At 41.8% G+C, this 19,861-nt stretch overlaps 1 protein-coding gene across 2 annotated transcripts in view; it reads left to right on the top strand.

Annotated features, from left to right (window-relative positions):
* Positions 1–19,861, top strand: part of RUNDC3B (RUN domain containing 3B) — a 445,916-nt gene that overhangs the window by 330,509 nt on the left and 95,546 nt on the right. For both annotated transcript variants that reach the window (XM_029588802.1, XM_029588803.1), the window contains exon 8: positions 6,937–7,094. In XM_029588802.1, coding sequence (XP_029444662.1) covers positions 6,937–7,094 — 158 coding nt within the window. The remainder of the gene's footprint in view (positions 1–6,936; positions 7,095–19,861) is intronic.

Here is a 19,861-nt window from a genome sequence, read left to right as displayed (position 1 = left end):
ATGCGACAATATTCTATGAGGGTGCCTGCATGTAGTTCTGTCAGCACCACCAGATAAGTACCTGAAAAGAAGCGGGAACATACAGGGTGGGTCGGACAGATAGCTGGGGAGAAAAATAAAGCACGCTAAATTTAAAAAGTATAAAAGAAAAAACAAACAAAAAAAAAGGATTTGAATAAAGCTTTAAAAGAGTAAAACACGGAAGCTATTGAATGGGACAGCCACAAAGTGGTTGCCCTCAAAATAGCGACTGCACATCACCATGCATCAAGGAGTTGTTGAAGATCTCTTGAGTAAAGGGAACGAGGTTGGTTGTTGATGGGTTTATAGGAAGGTCAAGTCTTGGGTAGATATAAGAAGGCCCTTGCTCAAAATCTCTTACAAATGGCATGGTATTCTCTATTGCAACAAAGTGGAAATCTGCATCTGCTTTAGAACATTGGCATGGACAGGTTCATAATATTACCTTGATTGAAAAGCTGACATTCATGTTAAAGGATAAAATGCTATGGTATGATAAAATATGGGAGCATTATTGGGAATTTTATAATTCTGTGAGTGCATGGCAGGGGATGCAATATCTCTCTAATTGAACTGCTTGGATACCTATTTTGGAACTGCTTATTACATTGGTGAAGTGTTATGCTGTTGTGCAGCTTATAAATAGAGTTTTAAATAAAACACACATTCAGTGGAAGCTATATAACTCACAACAAACAATAAAAGCTCCTGGGGCACTGAGTGTGTATATATATATATATATATATCATAAAGCTACAGTATATGCTAAAATATAGAATATTGAAACATAAAATATAAGCACAGTCTGAACAGCATAATCAGTAAAAACGGAGAATTTCAAAAAACAACAACCTAATGAGTAATGCCAAAGTCCTGACTAAACAGCCATGCTTTGTTAGTTTCCTAGAAAAGAATCACTTTCAGAACGAACATTTAGTGGAAGCTGATTCCACAGCGAATGAGAAGTGTATATGAGAGACCTTTTCCTTGTTTCTAATCATTTTGCATCAGCCATAGCCTGAATACACAATTGGAACCTAAAGGCGAATCATAGAATACAAGAGGGGATTTATTGAAAAAAGACGAGGTTTTAAATATGAAGGGCCTATGTCATTACAAAGCCTTAAAAGTTAGCATTATTATTTTAAATTGTTATGGGTGGGATTGGATTAGTGCTTATTTGCAAAGCTTTAAAGCGTTATAAAGTAAACTGATGGCATGAAAGAGGATGGTATGTTAAGATGGATGAGAAAAGTGAGGGAGACAAATCATAAACAGTTTCTAGCTATAGGAAGACCATTTTGTAATGAGTGAGGAAACCATTCGATAGGCTACTGTGCTTTGGTTTATTCTTGGATATTTTGGTAGCCTACAAATGGTACCTTGCTGACTTCTCATGATTGGTAAGGGGTGTCTTGGTCACTTCATAATGATTAGTGGGTCCTTGATGCCAGGATGAAGTATCCATTATCTTTTGTCCCACATCTGCATCTGTTGGAGTTGGTGCCTTAATTTGCACATGCAGTGCTGAAGGGGTTTTGACTGATTTATTAGTGGTTACTACTCCTTATCACAAGTTCTATCTGGCTTGCCAGGCTAATGTTTGCTTATCATGGAAAGCCCTATGCTGAGCGTACCTTTAATATTCTTCACGAGACCTGCCTAGCTTCCCTTATCCTATCCTTATGTACTGTTATCCTTAATGTCAACCTCAAACTCTACCACAACACCCTTACCCAGAATAGGGGGAAGGAGCAAGCTGCCAATGGGGCAATTTTCAAAAATGTGCATTTTGACGCAAAATCTGCCAGTACGTTTACCCATGAGCTATGCAGCAGTTCTGAAAAGGAGAAAGGTACATGGCTACTTTCTCTTTGAAAATTGCCTAGAGAAAATGTACCCATAGATTTGCACTTGCTTTTTTCTGTAGTTACTTTTTCTTTGAGAAGATAACATGTCTAGATTTGAAAATGCAAAACTAGGCACTTTATTGCATTCCCTGCCCTAACTCTGTCCCAGAAATGCACCTGTTCAGTGTGGGTAAAAATATGTATACAGGGTGGGCAATTTTCTGAAAGCTATTTACTTCTCAGTTCCCTGAGAGTGCAGTGAATAAATGAATACTACTAAGTGCCGGTGGTTGTCAGCTCTACTGGCACTTGGTATTCAGTTGAATCGGAAGGAGTTAAGACCATGGCCTAGCTTGGCTGGGGGACCTTAGGGGGTTTGCTGGATTTTCTTAAAGGGGAGGGGGCTGAGGAGATCAGAGCCCCTAATTATTTTTTCATGCCTGTCAGGAAGGAGTTTAGTGTGGGACCTTTTTTTTTTTTTTTTTAATCTGCTACTGAAAGGGAGGGAGTTTGGGCCCAGCTTATCTTACGTTTTCCTTTTAAATTTTACTGGTTGGGATATTTTTCTGGATTGAGAATGGGTGGGAGCTTCATGACAACATTTTTATTTTATTTTAATACCGAGAGAGGGATTTAGGGTGTTGTACAGCTTTTTTTTTTTTTTAATGCTGGGAGGGAGGGTTGGCTGCCCAGATTTTAAGTCTGCTTTTGCAGTCCCTAAATTTGGCAGACCATGTTTAGCCACTTAGCACCGAATACTGCGCTACCTGACCAAATATCGGAGCCTGCCCCATTCTGGCCCCTTTTTGGCTGGATAAATCTGTACATAAGTGATTTTGTGCACAGATATGTAGATGGTCAGAGGTGCCAGATTTTTAATCAGGCAGTTTTAACCAGCTAACTTTGCAATCCAGCCTGTGACTGAATATTATGCCCATAAGTTACAAACTTTTAACTGTGAAATGTCACTTTTATTGTGGATTGAAACAGTGCCACCATTCTTTCTTTAAAAAAAAAAAGAAAGTGTTTCTTTCCAAATATCTGAGCTTCTGTATGCTAAAAATTCCCTCAATGTCAGCAGTTTGTTATGCTTTTAATTACAGAGAAATATATTTGCATATATATTGGTAACAGAGCCAAAAAGGGGTTGAATTAACTCAACTTTGAAACCTGTTGGCAGTAGTCCCAGCCTTTCTGCCTGCCGTGAGACACCAGCAGTTGCAGACTTCCAAAAACACATCCAAGTCCTTGTAGCTGTTCTTGCCCCTGCATGTGTTGACCACATGTGCAGGTGCTGACCACATGTGCAGGTGCAAGAACAGTCCAATAATACAAGACCGGTCAATTTAATCCAAAATAGAAGGAAGAGTGGGATGAAAACTCCTTCACTAAATCCAAAAAATGGAAAATAAGTTCCTCAAAACAAAATCAGAAGGAAAAAAAGAAACACTTCCTCCAAAAGCAAACTAAGAATCCACAAACTCGCCAGGGGGTCTCTGCCTTTTACAGAGGCAGGTAGCAACCACTGTAGCAGCCCACATGAGGGAGCTGGAAATTAGGTGGCATGCTTCCCTTTGCCTACACTGATGGACTAATCTTCTTAGTAGAGCCCCAATAAGGCTCTATGCATAAACACAGTTGCTATAGATGTGAATTTACCTCATAAGATAGTCGCCATTTTGTAGCAAAAGCATCCATTAGTGAGAGAGAAAATAGAGGTAGAAGCCATTAGCTTGGTATTAGCTAGGCAGTCTAGACAATATAGACCCAGATGAGGAGATATGAAAACGGAGGAAAGCAAAAATGAAGGAAACAACTCCTGATGGTGAGAAGAGCAATAAAAGACGTGTATTACATGAAGCAATTGGTGAGAAAATTATATGTCTGTACTTTTATCTTATCTATTGCAAGGATGCTGGATCTATGGGGGCCAATGTAATAAGACCTTTGCTAAAATCAGAGAGCAATATTAGCATAGCTTTTATTTAATGTGCGTTAAAAACAGGGGTCCCCCTCAGGATGCAGTAAGCTGATGGGATGCAAATCAAACAGGAGTGAAAAAAATAGCACATTAAATTGATTTATTTATTTATTATTTTTGTTATACCGAATTTCATGACAAGAATCACATCAACCCGGTTTACAATTAACAATGTGTGTAAAGCAGAGAGTAACATAGTAATCAACATTCCAAATTCAAACTTCGAACACAGTAAACAATAGTATGGATGTGAGCAAGTTACAATAAAACAGGGAGAATTAACTTGGATCTGGAAAGGGGGAGATAATTGAACAGTGAAATCTTTACGTTGCAGACAATTGCATTAAGTAATATAGTTGTATAGCAAGAATGAATCTATATGATACAGTTGTGTAGCATGAGAATATGGTGCTGTGTATGAGTGAGAAGTTGGTGGTTTCTTATTTCAATCCATTTTTTGAATAAGAGTTTGTGCTGTTGGGAGAAGGTTTTAATCTAGGCCTGGGAATGCTTTTTTAAAAAGCCAAGTTTTTAGTCTTTTCCTAAATGTTAGTGTGCAGGGTTCTTGTTTCAAGTCAGGTGGGATAGAGTTCCATAGAGGTGGACCTGCTGAGGAGAAAGCTCTGAGACTGAGAGATTTATGTTGGTAGGTTTTGGCATGTGGAACCTGAAGTGATTCTTTGTAGGATTCCCTGATGGGTCTGGTGGATGTGTGTTTTTTAAAGGGGATTTGTAGGTCGAGCTGAGTGTGATGGTGGATGGTCTTGTAGATTATAGTGATGGATTTGTACATGATTCTGTAGTGAATCGGTAACCAATGAAGGTCTTTGAGGATTGAGGGAGATATGGTCGATTTTCCTGGAATTTGTAAGGATTCTGGCTGCTGTGTTCTGTACCATTTGTAGTGGCTTGGTATATGAGGCTGGGAGGCCTAGTAGTAGTGAGTTGCAATAATCTAGTTTGGAGAAGATTATTGCTTGCAAGATTGTTCTAAAGTCCTGAGCGTGGAAAAGCGGCTTTATTCTTTTCAGAATATGTAATTTGTGGAAGCAATGTTTGGTGGTTTGGTTAATGAATGGTTTGAGGTTAAGACGGTTGTCTAAGATGGCTCCTAGGTCTCTTACATGAGCAGTTTGAAGGAGGGCTGGTGGCTTTGAATGAGTGTTGTTGTTTTCCGGTGCTATAAGCAGGTATTCCGTTTTCGAAGCATTGAGGACTAGGTTTAGGCTGGTGAGGAGGTGTTTGATTTCTAATAGGCAACTATCCCAGTATTCCATTGTTTTCGTGATGGATTCTTTTATAGGGATCACAATCTGAATGTCGTCAGCGAAGAGGCTTAGTTTTGTGAGCAGTTGACATAGTGGGAGCAGGTAGACATTAAAAAGCGTGGGTGAAAGCGATGAACCTTGCGGTACCCCTCGGGTGGAAGGGTGATATTGGGATTCTGTATTTTGAATTTTGACCCTATATCCTCTGTTCTCCAGGAAGGTTTTAAACCAAGTTAGTGTAGCACCTGTCACTCCTATGTTTGCCAGCTGTTTTAGAAGGAGGTAGTGGTTGACGGTATCAAAGGCCGCTGAGAAGTCGAAGAGGATTAATAAAAATGCTTGGCCTTTATCGATTCCAGAGAGGAGGAAGTCCGTGAGTGAGAGGAGTAGTGTTTCGGTGCTTGCGGCTTTGCAAAAACCATATTGGTTTGGAGACAGAATACTGTGGTCCTCCAAGTAGTTGGATAGTTGCGTATTCACCAATCTTTCCATAACTTTGGCTATGAATGGGAGGTTGGAAATGGGGCAGAAGTTGTTAGGATCGCATGCATTTAGATTTGGTTTTTTTAGGAGGGGTTTGATTGAGGCTGTTTTTAGGTCATCTGGGTAGATACCCTGGGACAGGGAACAGTTTATGATTTCGGCTAGGGTTTTTGATATAATATCAGGGATGAGAAGAAGCATTTTGGAAGGGATTTGATCAAAAGGGTGTGATGTAGGTTTCATTTTCTTCAGCACCGATTGTATCTCTGTGATGGTGATGGGTTCGAATGCGTTAAGCTGAATGTCTTTGTTTGGAAGAAGATATGAGTTATTGGGTGAGCTAGTGTTTGGTGTCAGCTGATTGAGGAGGTCAGAGATTTTTTTGCTGAAATGTAGAGCCAGAATGAAAATGAAAAAATGATAAATGAAAAAAGTGTGCTAAAATATGTTAACCTGAAAAATCCACACTAATGCAGAAAAGTGCTTTGAAACAGGAGTAAAAGAGGTAAGTGCTTGAAGTTGGAAGGAAGTAGGCCAATAGGAAGAGGAGAGAGAGCAAACAGGAACAGATCCAATCAGAGGTTCAGCAACGTCTATATGCATGCACACATTACTTTCTTGGTCATTTGGCCATTCAAAGTGGTGAATAACTGTTCTGTCTGCACAGTGTATGTGTTTTCATTACGGTGCCACCTCGAGTTATTTTTGTGAACTTACATAGCTTACAGGGTACAGGCCTTCTTTATCTTGCTTGGTTATTGTTTAAATGTTGCTGAACTTCTGATTGAATCTGTTCCTGTTTGCTCGCTCTCTATCTGTGTTCTCTTCCTATTTGTCCCTTGACCAAAAGTAGTATGGGACTGTCTAACTTCCTGTAGAGTTTTCAATTGCAAAGGACTTTGGTAGGCTGGCAGCTCTGCCTAATCCCTATCTCTCAAGGCTCCAAGAGGCATCGCCTTTTTCATCTCATTTCCTAGCGCTATTTCCTGCTCTGTACATACTGTACACATATGCATACACTTCCTTATGTGATATTAGGGACTGCTCTTCTTTGTGGCAGCTGTTATGTATAAATGCTAATGTTTGCAGAACAGCAGAAGATCAAGTTTTATGGTGGGTGCCAGAGATGCAAAATGGTATCCTGCCAGGCTCATAAATTAGCATGGTTAAACGAAAAACTAATGCAGCATAATCAAAGGCAAGGTAGAAGTCCTGCATCTTCAGCTGGGATTTAAGGAATGGCATCAATCACCCAAAGGAAGGGAAGATAAGATTTTAGAGGTCAGAGAGAGAGAGAGAGAACGTTTATTCATATCCCTTGTTTTGTTCACAGGGTTATCTTGAGGAGCTGGTGCGACTTCGGGAAGCTCAGCTGTCTGAATCCGTTTCACAGAATAAGCTGCTGCTTCAGCGGATTGAGGATCTGGACCTGGCCCAAAAGATGGAGAAGGAGCAATTGGAGTACATCATTGTGGAACTGCAGGACCAGCTGTGAGTGTGAAGGAAACCGTTTGCTGACAGAATAGAAATCCCATCAAGCATGGCATATGGATACAGTCTGAGACTGCACACAGGTTTTTTTGTTCCTTGGAAACCAGGAATCTTGTGGTCTTGTTGAAAACCTCCCTTGCCAAGCTTCCATCATTAATAAGAATATCTTTGGAAAGTCCTGGGATGCGCTTTTCTTGGGTGGTGGGCTTGGATGCTCTTTGGGCTGCTGAGAAGGCGTGCATGTGCGCTAGGGTCTTAAGGGGCTGGGCGCTTCCTGTCCCTCAGCTGTGGCTTCTTTGCTATAAAACCCAGGCTGTAGCTGTAGGTGGAGGTAATTAAGGAAATAAACACTGGAGTACTGCTTCCTCAAAAGAGTGATGTGATGCTTAAACATAGGGCGCTACCGTTCTGCCAGAGCGTGCAATTAGGAGAGTGACAAGTGTGCCATGCCTTGTCAGACCAAGGGTCCATCGAGCCCAGCATCCTGCCTCCATCCAGTGGAAGGGACCCCAAAGGGTAGATCTATTTCTTTCTGCTTACTCTCAGGGTTATGCAGTATCTTCCCCCCCCCCTGGCTGCTAATTGTTTATGGGTTTTTCTTCCAGGAACTTGTCCAACTCCTTTTAAACTCAGCTTATGCTAAATGCCTTGCCCGTGTCCTCAAGCAACAAATTCCACAGCTTAATTGTGCATTGAGTGAAAAACATATTTCTCCAGTTTGTTTGAAATGTGCTACCAGTTAGTTTCATGGCATTTCCCCTAGTCCTTGTACTATATAAAGGCTTATTTAACCATTTCCTATTGATTCAGTCCATGCTAAACCTCTTTCATATCCCTTCTTATGCGTCTCTTCTCCTAACCTGTTTAGCCTTTCTTCGTAAGGGAGCCGTTCGAACCCCTTTATCATTTTTGTGGCCCTTCTCTGTTTCTTTTCCAGTTCTGATATCTTTTTCTGAAATGGAATGACCAGAACTGCATGCAGTATTCAAGTTGCTGTTGCACCATAGCCCTATATCGAAGCATCATGATGTTCTCCCTCTTGTTCGCCATTACTTTCTAAATAATCACTACCATTTTATTTTCTTTCTAAACTCCGCCGCCTACTGATTTCAACATGTTGTCTGCAGTGACACAAAGATCCTTTTCCTGAGTGGTGACTCCCTAATATGGAAGCCAGGATTGGTTACCTGTATGTGGTTAGGATTATTTTCCCCTGTGAGCATCACTTTGCACTTGTCCACATTAAATTTCATCTGCCATTTAGATGCCCAGTTTCTTAGTCTCACAAGGTCTTTCTGCAGTTTCTCACAGTCAGCTTGTGTTTTAACTACTTTAAATATGTTTATGCCATCTGCAAATCTGATCAGCTCCCTTCCCCAGATCATTCATCCATAAGTTAAGGAACACTGCTCCTGGTACAGATCCCTCTGCTATTTGCCTCTTTCCATTGGGAAAACTCACCATTGAGTCGTCCTTTTTATTTCTTGTCTTTTAATCAGCTTCCTCTCCACAGCAAGACCTCGCCCTCTATCCCATGACTTTTTAATTCCTGAGGAGTCTCTTGTGAGGGACTTCATCAAATGTTTTCTGAAACTCCAAATGCATTAGGTTGACTGGCTCACCATTGTCAGCGGGCTGCAAATTCAGGCATTAAAGAGACAAAGAAAAGATTTATGCCCTAAGCCCTTAGTAGTTTTTACAGGGATTCTAAATAAAGTGACAATTCAAGTACACATATAAATGGGATGAATCAGTTCCTAGTCTCCAGCTATCAGAGGTTCAGATTTGAAATACTAAACCTCTCAGTTAGGATCATTTCTTTATGTCCATTTTGTTATAGGTTGTGCAGTTTCCGTTTGGAGGCAAATACAGTCATAGTTAAATTTTGCCGCATTGCTGCATGAAAGCTTATTTTATCTTACAGACAGCGTCTCTGTTTTGCAAATTAATGCAGGTTCCTTCAGCCTGAGACCATTTCAAAGGATGTCTTTATTTGGGTGCAAGTGTGGAAACAATAAGGCATTCATCAAGCCAGCCCATTAGTGGCTCATTTAAAACTGTTTTGCCAAGTGACCAGCAGTCACATGGCTATTTCATTTAGAAGTTCTTGCCAAAAAAACAACAAATACATTTTCTAGGGTGAGGGCAGTTTATCCTTGTAAATCAGACAAATCTGAGTTATTTTTCACTTAAAACTAGGAAATGTATTGTGTGAGCATATTTCTGCTCTGTAGTGAATTCATGCTGTTTGTGATTTCTTCTTTGGAGTTTGCCTTTCATTGCACTGAATTGGAAGGCAAGTGCTGTAAAGCGAGACATGCTCATCACTATCTTAGGGAACTGTACAAAATCACTATTCACCTTTTTGTTTGGTGCAGAAGAATTGCACGGGGATTTATCTCTACTCCTGGCGCAACAAATCTGGAAACAAAATATCGTAACTTCCATCTGAAAGCAAATAGCACTTGCATTGCAAAACCAATAATGGCTTAGCTTGTCCATCTTAGAACATTACCAGGTAGAGAGAGAGTGAAAAAAAAGGGCAGGTATAAAACCATCACCATGAATGAACACGGAGCTGCATCAGCCATGTAAAGCTGGTAAAGCTCTGCACACACTCGCTCGTTCCACTTGTGTAAAACAGCTTTCATCTGCAGAGGACATTTTTTTTTTTCATAACTCGGCGATTGGTTTGTAGATATGTTTGTTTGATATGCTGATGTACTGATTTTTAGGCCCTCAATGTAATGTCAGAGAAGGTCAGTAATTAAGTGCTTTGCCCCAGACTAACTCCTGGGGTTTAAAAAGAAGCTGGCAATGTGAGGATGACTTTTTTTTTTTTAAACATAGATTGAGCTAGAAAAACCTGGCCACCGATTCAAGTGCTTTTGCTTTTGCTTTTCATTATGCTTTGTTTTAGAAGAAAAGCCGTAGGCCTTGCTGCAACGATAACTTTTTGTTTACAGTATCTGAACAATGTGTTCAGAACTGAAGCCTTGCTTAACATGAAAATGGCTTAGTATTGATTTTTTTTTTTTCGTTAGACACAAAATACTAATGTGGATTCTATCAAAGCTGCATTGAGAAACCTTTCAGGCACTTTAAGACACAACGTGTTAAAGGCCTCGGCTTCAACTAGCCCTTAGTGCATATCTGTGTGCAGTAACATTCTTTCTGTCTTTTAGCAGATGATGCCTATTGTCCCTACTCTTACCGCAGTATGTCCCCCTCTGCATTACACATTTTAGATGCATTTAGGTATCATTTTATTGTGCCTGAGACAAAACGAGCAGCATTTAGGAGACTGTGCACTACGGTTTAGCATGCACGCTAAGGCCATTTTGCATAGCATGCTGTGTAGTAACACCTAAGTGTGCAGGCTAAACAGGTCCCCGATTAAATTAGTAGGGATTACATTACAATTAGGGCATACCCATATTTAAATGGAGTGTCATATGCTAATTAGGATTTAGCAGACATGTGGAAATAGGATGGCATGCTCTCCTCCACTTATTGCCTGGTAAAGCCCAAGACAGATTACCTGCCTTGAGCTAAGTGTTGTCATGCTACCATGTAACACTGGGGGGGGGAGGCCGTGCCAAAGTCAAGGGACCTGCGTACCCCTGACTTTCACCCCCACCTAACCTGGCTTGACGAACTAAGAACCTGGATGCCCTGATATCCCCTCCGATCCACAAGACCAGACAAGTTATGCTCTTCCCCAGGAAACCCTCCCAGTTCCTCAGATTTGCCCTCTTTTTTCAGCTATTTCATACAAAATGAAGCAGGAGAGATCTCCATCCCTTCTGCCTTGTGCAACAGTGATCAACAAAATAGCACCATACCCTGCACAAACGGGGCATAGCATAGCTTGATGTCAGCCAGTGCCATTTTACTGATTACTAGTCAGCTAGGTGGGAAAAAATACCAGAACCCTCTCCTGCCTCATTTCTGCATGAAACACCAACAGAAAGGGTAAGCTCGATGGAAGGGATGTGAGGGATTTCCTGGTAGGTTGAGGGACTGGGGGGGGGGGGGACTTGTCTGCTGGGGATGGGGAGAGAATTGGGACATAGGCCCCCTTGGTTGTTATTGCTGGGAAGAGGGCTCGGAGTATGGTGATCTGCTTTCCCATGTTGGGTTGGGAGGAAGATATACCTAACTAGCCTAGTAGCTTTGGGTTGGTTGGTGTGGGGGATTTCTAACGTACACATAGTAATCTTTTGTATTCCATGCATGTTAATAGCTCGTATGTGTTACAGTGGCTTCTTTGTTTTTTAGCATGTACTGGCAAAAGTTTGTGCATTACTTATTAAGTGATGTTTTAATGTGCATGTTAGATCATTAGAAAAAAAAGTTAGCACAAGTTTTAGTGCATTGGAGCCAGAGCTGTAGTTAGCCTATGGCTGATATGGCTTCTCCCATAGGTGCCATCCAGCAGGGCACCATCTCTCTCATCCGATACAACTTTGGAGCCTCAAGAGCTGAGCTGCCTGAAGGAAGAAAAGCTGCTGCGCCTGTTCCTCGTGTCCCGTCTGCCCTCAGGGTTGTCCTTTGTGGGTGGTGGCCCAAATCTGGCCAAAAAAATTGCCAATGCTGCTGCCCTTCCCTTTTGTCTGCAGTTAAGAACTGAGTGACCTGTGGTTCCAAATGAAGAACATCGGCCTCTCATCCCATCCTGGCAGTCAGAAGCATGCCCTGCAGAGTTCCTTTCCCCAGATATGCAGAGGCGTGTGGCCTCCCTCTCCCTCCCCTCCAGCATTAGGAAAAGCGTGGCCTGTGGGGGCTGAAAGAAGAAACATTTGCTTTCCTACTCCCTCCCCCCCCCCCCCATGCCAGTCAGGAGGAGCACAGCTCTTAGAGAGAGAGAGAGAGCACGCACATGTGTATGTGTGTGTGTGTGAGAGAGAGCAAAGGAGCACGTGTGCGTGTATATATATTGAGAATTTATGTGTGGGATGGAGGAAAGGAACACGTGTGTGAGCATGTATGTGTGTATATGAGCATGTATATGTGAGAGAACAAAGAGCACATGTATGTGTATATGAGAGAAAGTATGTGTGAGAGCAAAGAAGTGTGTTTGAGGATGTGATAGTGTATATGATTGTGTTAGAGTGAACAAGTGTGTGTGTGATTGTGCATGTTTGAGGGAGAGCGAATGAGCATGCGTGTATATGACTGAGCATATGTGAGGCAAACAACCGTGTGTATGTATGAGCATATGTGAGAGAGAGAGCAAATGAGCATGTGAGTGTACGATTGAGCATGTGAAGGAGAACGAACACGTGTGTATGGCTGAGCATATGAAAGAATGACTGAGCGTGTGTGTGATTTAGTAAGAGAAAGCGAAAGATCAAATGAGCGTATGTATATATATATATAGAGAGAGAGAGAGAGAGAGATAGTGAGCATGAGAGAAAGCGAATGTGTGTGAATGTGTGAATGATAGCATATGTGAGAACAAGTATTTTCACGTGTGTGTGTGATTCAGCATGTAAATGAGAGAATGAGCATGTGTGTGTTAGAGAGGGAGAGAGGAGAAAGTTTGTGTGCAACAATCCCCTCCCCTCTCCCTGTTAATCTGTAACAATCTCATGGCATCTGGAAATCAAAAGTTCCCAGGTATGGAAAGCAGGGGATTTTGAAATCTTTATTAGTTTTAATTATAGGGTCTTATTTGATGTATCTGCTGTTTTGAAATATTTTATTGCCATTTGGAAAAGTTTATATGAGTTTTTAATTATTGGAGGCTGCTCTATTTGTCTGCTATTTCGAAATATTTCTTTTTAGTATGCTTTTAATATTATTATTGATGGTTTATATTTCTGGATTTTGAAGTTTTATGAGGTATGGTGATTCTGTTTTTCCTTTGTTGCACTGCATACAGTGTCTGGTTTGTTGCAGTTTCCAGTTCAGTTTTTGTCTGCAGGTTTTTATTTATACTTTATGGTCTCTTTATTCTGTATTTAGTGAGGGTCTATCTGTGCTCTACACGTGTGACCAAGGTGAAGTATTTCTATGTAGGGATCTACTGGCTTGTTTTGTTTTCCTAATAGGAAGTATATTGATGGTGTAATATTTACAGTGTTTCCTTTTCAAAGGTTGGGTTGTTACTTTGAGTGCTGGCAATTAGTGTTTGATATGAATGGTTTACAATATTGTAATTCAGTTTACTCATAGCTTTCCCAGGTCCAAGCCCATACCCAACACGTGATACCATAGGTCTAATACCATATGGGTTCCAAGTGTCTTTTTTTTTTTTGTTTGTTTGTTTGTTTTTACTTTTACTTTTTTTGTATGGTTTTCTGGTTAACACCACAGCAGAGCATATAAATAAAATATACATACTGTAAGTGATATTTTTTACCCCAGAAAGTCCTTTTTCATGTAAAATCTGTTATTATAAATGCATAATTTTGTAATTGTGTGTGGAGAGAGCACGACTGGAGAGAAGGGGGGTGCAAATCTGTAAGCTTCATCTAGGATGCCTAATTCCCATGTTCTGGCCCTAGGGAAGGGTAGAAGTTAGGATTGGCTGGAAGACGACTGGAAGATGAGAGAGGAGGAAAGGGAAGGAGGAGGATTTGGGGGTGAGGGATTTTCTAGAGAGAGAGGTTGCAGATGTTGAGGAGAAGAGCAAGGGGGCCAGAGAGCTGGAGATGGTAAAAGGAGCAACTCAATGAGGGGGAGATGGAGGAGTGAGAAGAGGCAATGGGGGGGGGGGGGGGAGTTGGTGAGGTGTAGGATTGGCACAGGGAACTGGAAGGAAAGATGGGGGATGAAATCTAGAAGGGTGGAAAGAGAGGCAGAGATAAAGAGAAGGAAGAGCAAGAAGAAAAGGGAAAGACCAATATTAGACAAAGATATAGGGAAGGAATTGAAGACAGGAGGAGAAATGAACAGGAGTCTCTGTAAAAGAGGTAGGAGACCAAGAAGAGGCAAGCAGTATAAAGAGATGAGCACCAAAGTGATTAGAAAACTAAAATGTCTAGACAGCCAGAGAAGATAAAAGCATTTTATATTCATTTTAGTGATTGGAATATACACTTTATAATATCTTTTATTTTGCTCAGTACAGCAGGAAATACATTTGTTTTTATTTCTCTGGTGTTGCATGGGATGCAGGGTCTGGCTTCTTAGGGTTTCTAGTTCAGTTCATGAATGAATGTTTATGGTTCCAGGATCCCCGTACTGGGTCCAATTGAGCTGGAAGCCCAAAGCAGTAGGAGGAAACTGCTGGGTGAAAATAAAACTGAAGAGTCTCCCAGTTCCTGGTGGTGCATGTTCTGTTCAGGGTGAGGGTTCACTTTTTTACTTGGCCATAGGTACCAAATGGCCTGGCTATGGTCTGCATAGACCCCTTAAAGATGCCTTTTAGTTTGAAGGCCCAATGGTTTTAAGGTCTGCTGAATTCCTGGCCTGGATAGGGATAGGAGTAGATGAATTTGTTTTCAGCAGCATGTTCAACAAAGCTCAAAGATACCAGCAGAGTATCCAAAGGCAAACAGATTTGCATATTTGCCAGCTTCAAAACATTTGGTCATAAAAATGCTAATTTTCAAAAGGATTTATATGCATAAACCCCAGTTGAAAATCATCTGGAGCGGTTGTGCAGGGAAATGTGGGTGTATAAATCATGTATGTATTATGTTCTCTTTCCTGCACTCGAGAGAGGCGTTTTGGGGTTGAGGGGAGTGAAAGCATTTACGCACACATTTTCAAAAGTCTGTACACACATGTGCATGCAGAAAGTTACACCCACATGGGAGATGATGCATCTTCCTGTGCACGTGGGCACAACCAGGGAATGTGCAAAGTGGACTTATGAGCATAAAACTGCTTTGAGATGTGTGCCAAAGTCTACCAGCAGACTTCATCCCCGTGCGGGCAGGCTGTTGAAAGCTTTCCTCTAAAGGTGAGAAGATTGTTTAGAAAGTTGATTCTGTTTTTCTTAACTCTAATAGCCAGTAACAGCACCCCTTCCTTTATACCCATTACCCCAGCACTCAACACACCACACATTATGGAAATTGTAGTATCAGTGTCACATCTTTGTTCTGTATAAATACAGAAGACCATAAGTGCCAGAATCAGCTACCCCGTTCCTCCACCTGGTACTCCTAGCCCATAGTCCCTCCAGCCAAATGAAGTCATTCCTGGTGTGGTCTCTGAGCAAGCCCACACCACTACATCCACAGCCAGTGGGACAGTCAGGGCTATCTCTCCTCCTTCACTCACATTGTAATTCAGCCCAGCAAGCTCCATACTGACATCTACCTTTAGGCTACTGGTTTAGGTAACCTGCTTTTCTTGTAGCTGTGACATATACCCCTTCTGGATCTTTTTTTTTTTATTCCTGCTCAAATTGGACATAGCATTCCTAAAAAGGGAGAGGGTGAGCTCACCGAGAGGCAAAGAGAGCGAGTCATTGCCCTCACTACCTTTTAACCTTCACCTGCCAGCTTTGCCCCACTCTCATTTTTCTCCTCTCTCCAGCTCTGGCTGGAAGGAAGGGTGAGGAATCCGGTGAGGAGGGAGGATAAAGGATGCCAAGTTAAGGTTGCTGCTGCTTATGGGGTTTCACAGAGAAGCACGCTGACAAAGTCACCCAGTATAAACAGAGCAGCAGCACAGTCAGCGAGGGCGGGACTGTACTGTACTGGGGGGACCAAAAAAGCTCTAGCAGTAGATGAGCGTGAGCAGAAGCAACCAAGAAAGCAAGACAGCAGAACGATGAAGGGCAGACTGCATCATTTCAGAGGGTATCAGATCATCCAGCTATGGGATTCTGTTCTACCTCCATACACTGGGGTAGGGGCTTGGATCCTACAAAGATTTTGTGACTAGGAGTGCCGTTCATTAAATGATTGTTTCATCTCCCAGAAACCAGGATATGCGTCTGCTTTGAAATGGTGATGCCTAAACGTCACTGAGAAGGTACCGTCTATGCACACTGTAGCCTTTCCTTTTGGCTGTAAATCTAAGTTCCTCCGAAGAAAACTGTTTACAGTCTCAAGTCATTTTTTGTTTTCCCAGTTCTTCCTTTTACTTCTTTTAGACATTCTCCCTTTTTGTGAACCAACTACCAAGATATACTTATCCCAATTTTGTTCTGTCAGCAAACATTTCTATAGCATTGGCATTCTTATTTCTGATTATCATAATTTTCATTATTTGGATGTTCAGATTCATTCCATAAATTTTGCGGATTATATATTATTTCTTGTAGGTCTTCTTTCTTAAATGCCAGTATATGGATTAAAATACCATATATCAGATACACTGTAAACTTACCTTCAAGCAAATGAATATTAAGTGTTCCTTATATAGGATGGGATATCGTCAGTTTAAAGGTTGAGTGGAATTGCTTCAGTTTAACTGTTGAAGTTATCTTAACTATTTCTTTAGTTTGTTCTTTTCTGGCAGAAGTATTATCGCCTCGAGCTATATGCATTGTCAAAGCTATGCTTGGTAACAGGAAGGGGCAGCAGAAAAAGCCTCAGAATGAAACCCTGTACAAAGATGTACATGCTGAATACGTTAAACTGCATCCAGCTGCATATGAAAAGGGCACATTTTTGTGCAACAGAGATCGGATCGTGGTTAGGTTCTTTTCAGCATCTTCGTAAGCACTATTGTGGAAAGACTATCAGGGAAAATGTTGTCTTATTGCTGGTGACACAAAAATCTGCAATAGGGTAAGCCCCCAGGAAGGTGTGGAAAGCATAAGAGAGCTAGCAAAGCTCGAGGAATGGTTTAGAGTCTGCAGATAAGTTTTAACGGTAAAACAAAATGCAGAGTCATGCACTTGGGATGCAGTATAGGAGGTGAAATTCTTTTATGCATAATACAAGAGTGGGATCTGAGGGTGATCGCAACTGATGATCTGAAGGTGACAGCAAAAACCAGAATGATGCTTGGCTGTATAGGGAGAGAGGCGGTATTGCCCAGGTATAAGTCCCTGGTGAGACCTCTTTTGGAATACTGTGTGCAGTTTTGGAGACCTCTTGAAAAGGGTATAAACCAGATGGAGTCTGTTCAGAGGGTGGCTACTAAAATGGTCAGTGGTCTTTATTGTACAGCATATGGGCACAAACTTAAGGATCTAAACGTCCCAGAGGAAAGGGACATTTAAGTATCTCCATGGTGTCAATGCATAGGAGATGGATCTCTTTCAATGGAGAGCAGATCATGAGATGAGGGCAAAAGGGATAAACTTAGCAGTAATCTTAGGAAACCTTTCTCTACAGAAAGGTTGGTAGATGCATGGAACAGCTTCGCAGTGGAGGTGGTGGAGACCAGGACTGTATCTGAATTCAAGAAAGCATGGCATAAGCACAGAGGATCTCTGACAGGAGTGGTAGGGATTGTAGAGCTAAGCAGTTGGTGTAGATGGTCAGATTAGACAGGCCACATGGTCTTTATCTGCCATCATGCTTCTATGGATGTAATTCTATAAAAGAGTCCTGGTAAAGTACAAAGTCAGCTCACAAAACTGAGAAGTAGCATGAATCTCATTCCTGGAAATCAGATTTCATTGCTGCTTTTAAACTGTTTTCTATCTGGGAACATACATGTATGAAAGTTGGAAGGTACCTATAACCCTTGGCAGCATTTTTTAAAATTATTTCTTGCTGGCTAAGCAATTAGATAATTCATGGATGAGAATATTCTTCATAGAAAACTTGTGATATCACAAGCACCTGATTCACCCCATATATAGATAAATGACTTTTCTGGTTGCAGGGTTTCCAAAATTCAAATTAACTAATCCCATAGCCAAGAAACCAATTTTACACACTTTCAAATGTAAGAAATGTAATATTTTGCATGGATGCTTAAAGTGCAATACTAGAAAGATTGTTTTAAATAGCCACATACCATAATAAACCAAACAGCATAAACTTTAGAAGTCATCTTTTGAAACATATAGGGGAAAATTACTGAAAACCTCCGTAAGCACAAGGATAAACCTTTATTCACAAGAATCTGATAGTGTTTTTTGCACTCAAATCCTTTCAAACAAGTTTTTTAATCTCATACCTGGAATAAATCCTATCACCTAGGTTCACAAGCAGTAGCTGAGTTGTTTATACTGCCCCAAACCTCAGCTTGCCTGTTTCGTGGTGACATTATGCTCTCATTTGATCTCATTTCTAGGTCTCCCTTCTTTTTTGTCACAGTATATTTGGGATCATAATTTCAAAGAGCTGGGCAGATATTTTATAAAGTTGGCTGATGTATACACGTATCTCACTTATGAAAATAGTTGCGCATGTACTTCCAAGCACCAACTCACCAGGCTCCCCTACCCAAAAATTGCAGTCAGTAGCGAAGTCAGATTAATATCTGTGACTTGATTTGCGGGTGTAAAAGCTTGTGCACATGTTTGATGTATAATATGTAAATATGTGCACTTCCAAATCCTGCCCCACAATGCCTTCAAAATGCCCTCTTTGTATGCACGTATCTTCCTGTGTGTACTCTGCGCTTACTGGGGCAGATTTTCAAAGCTCTACGTGCGCCGGGCATAAATCCCTGGGATGCGTGTAAGTCCCGGGCTTGAAAAAATGGGCCGGGCGGGGCATGGGTATCTCTCCACAGCTGCTGGGCCGGGGGATCGCGCGCTGGCAATCGGCAGGCGTAACTTGTGAAATAAAGGTACCGGGGTGGGTTTCGGGCTGGGGGGCTGTACAGGTAGGGGAAGGGGGGAGGGAACAGGGAAAGTCAGCTGGTCTCCCCGAGGGCTCGGTACGCACAGGGTGCAGTAGTGGGCACCCCCTTGCGCGCGCCGACCCCCTGATTTTATAACATGCGCAGCATGTTATAAAATCGGGCGTACATTTGTGCGCGCCGAGTAGTGCGCACAAATATAGGCTGCGCGCATACCTTTTAAAATCTGCCCCACTGCGCACAGAGGCTACTGACGCGTGTATATGCCAATTTTTGCACATGCATCCCCCATATAAGTCTTTGAAAATTACCCTAGATCTAAGTCCCAACTAAGCATTAGAAATTGTAATCATTTATGACTCCCTTTTTATTTCTATTAAATGTGAAGATATGTCATTTTTTCAAAGCTACACCCTTTTGTTTTAAACTGTCCAGCTGTTTTTGCTGTACTCAACCTGATCGTTTTAGGAGCCCCCCTCTGGACTGTCTCCATCCTGTTTATATCCTTTAGAAGGTGCGATCTCCAGAACTGGGCACAGGATTCCAAGTGAGGTCTCAACAAGGACTTATATAGCGGGATATATCACCTTCTTTTATCTGCAGTCCATTCTTCTCCTTATGCAGCAAAGCATCCTTCTTGCTTTTGCTGTCACTTTATCTACCTGTTTAGCCACCTTGAAATCATCAGATACGATCGCCCCCAGATCCGCTCTTCTTTCATGCTTAGAAGAATTTCATCTCCTATGTTGTATTTCTTTCTTTGGATTTTGCAGCCCAAATGCACGACTGCATTTTTCATAATAAAATCTTAGGTGCCAGACTCTAGACCAGCGTTTCTCAACCGATGTGTCGCCAAACACCAGCAGGTGTGTTGCGTCTCCCGGAGTCCCACTACCCCGTTCTACTTTCCTTTTGCCTTTTTCCAGCCCCCGCGGGCCAGTTGGAAGCCTCCTTTTTTCCTACCCCCATTGCCCAACGGGAAGCCTCCTTCATTCTGCCTGCCCCCGCGCAGGCCAATCGGAAGCCTCCTCCCTACCAGTGGGAGTAGGAAGAAGGGAGGAAGCCTTTGATTGGCTGGTGAGGCAGGCATCAGA

The sequence above is a fragment of the Rhinatrema bivittatum genome, chromosome 2, assembly GCF_901001135.1.
Source record: "Rhinatrema bivittatum chromosome 2, aRhiBiv1.1, whole genome shotgun sequence".
In the NCBI taxonomy this organism is placed as follows: Eukaryota; Metazoa; Chordata; class Amphibia; order Gymnophiona; family Rhinatrematidae; genus Rhinatrema; species Rhinatrema bivittatum.
The sequence above is the reverse complement of the archived record's forward strand: the minus strand, read 5'-3'. Positions and strand labels throughout refer to the sequence as shown.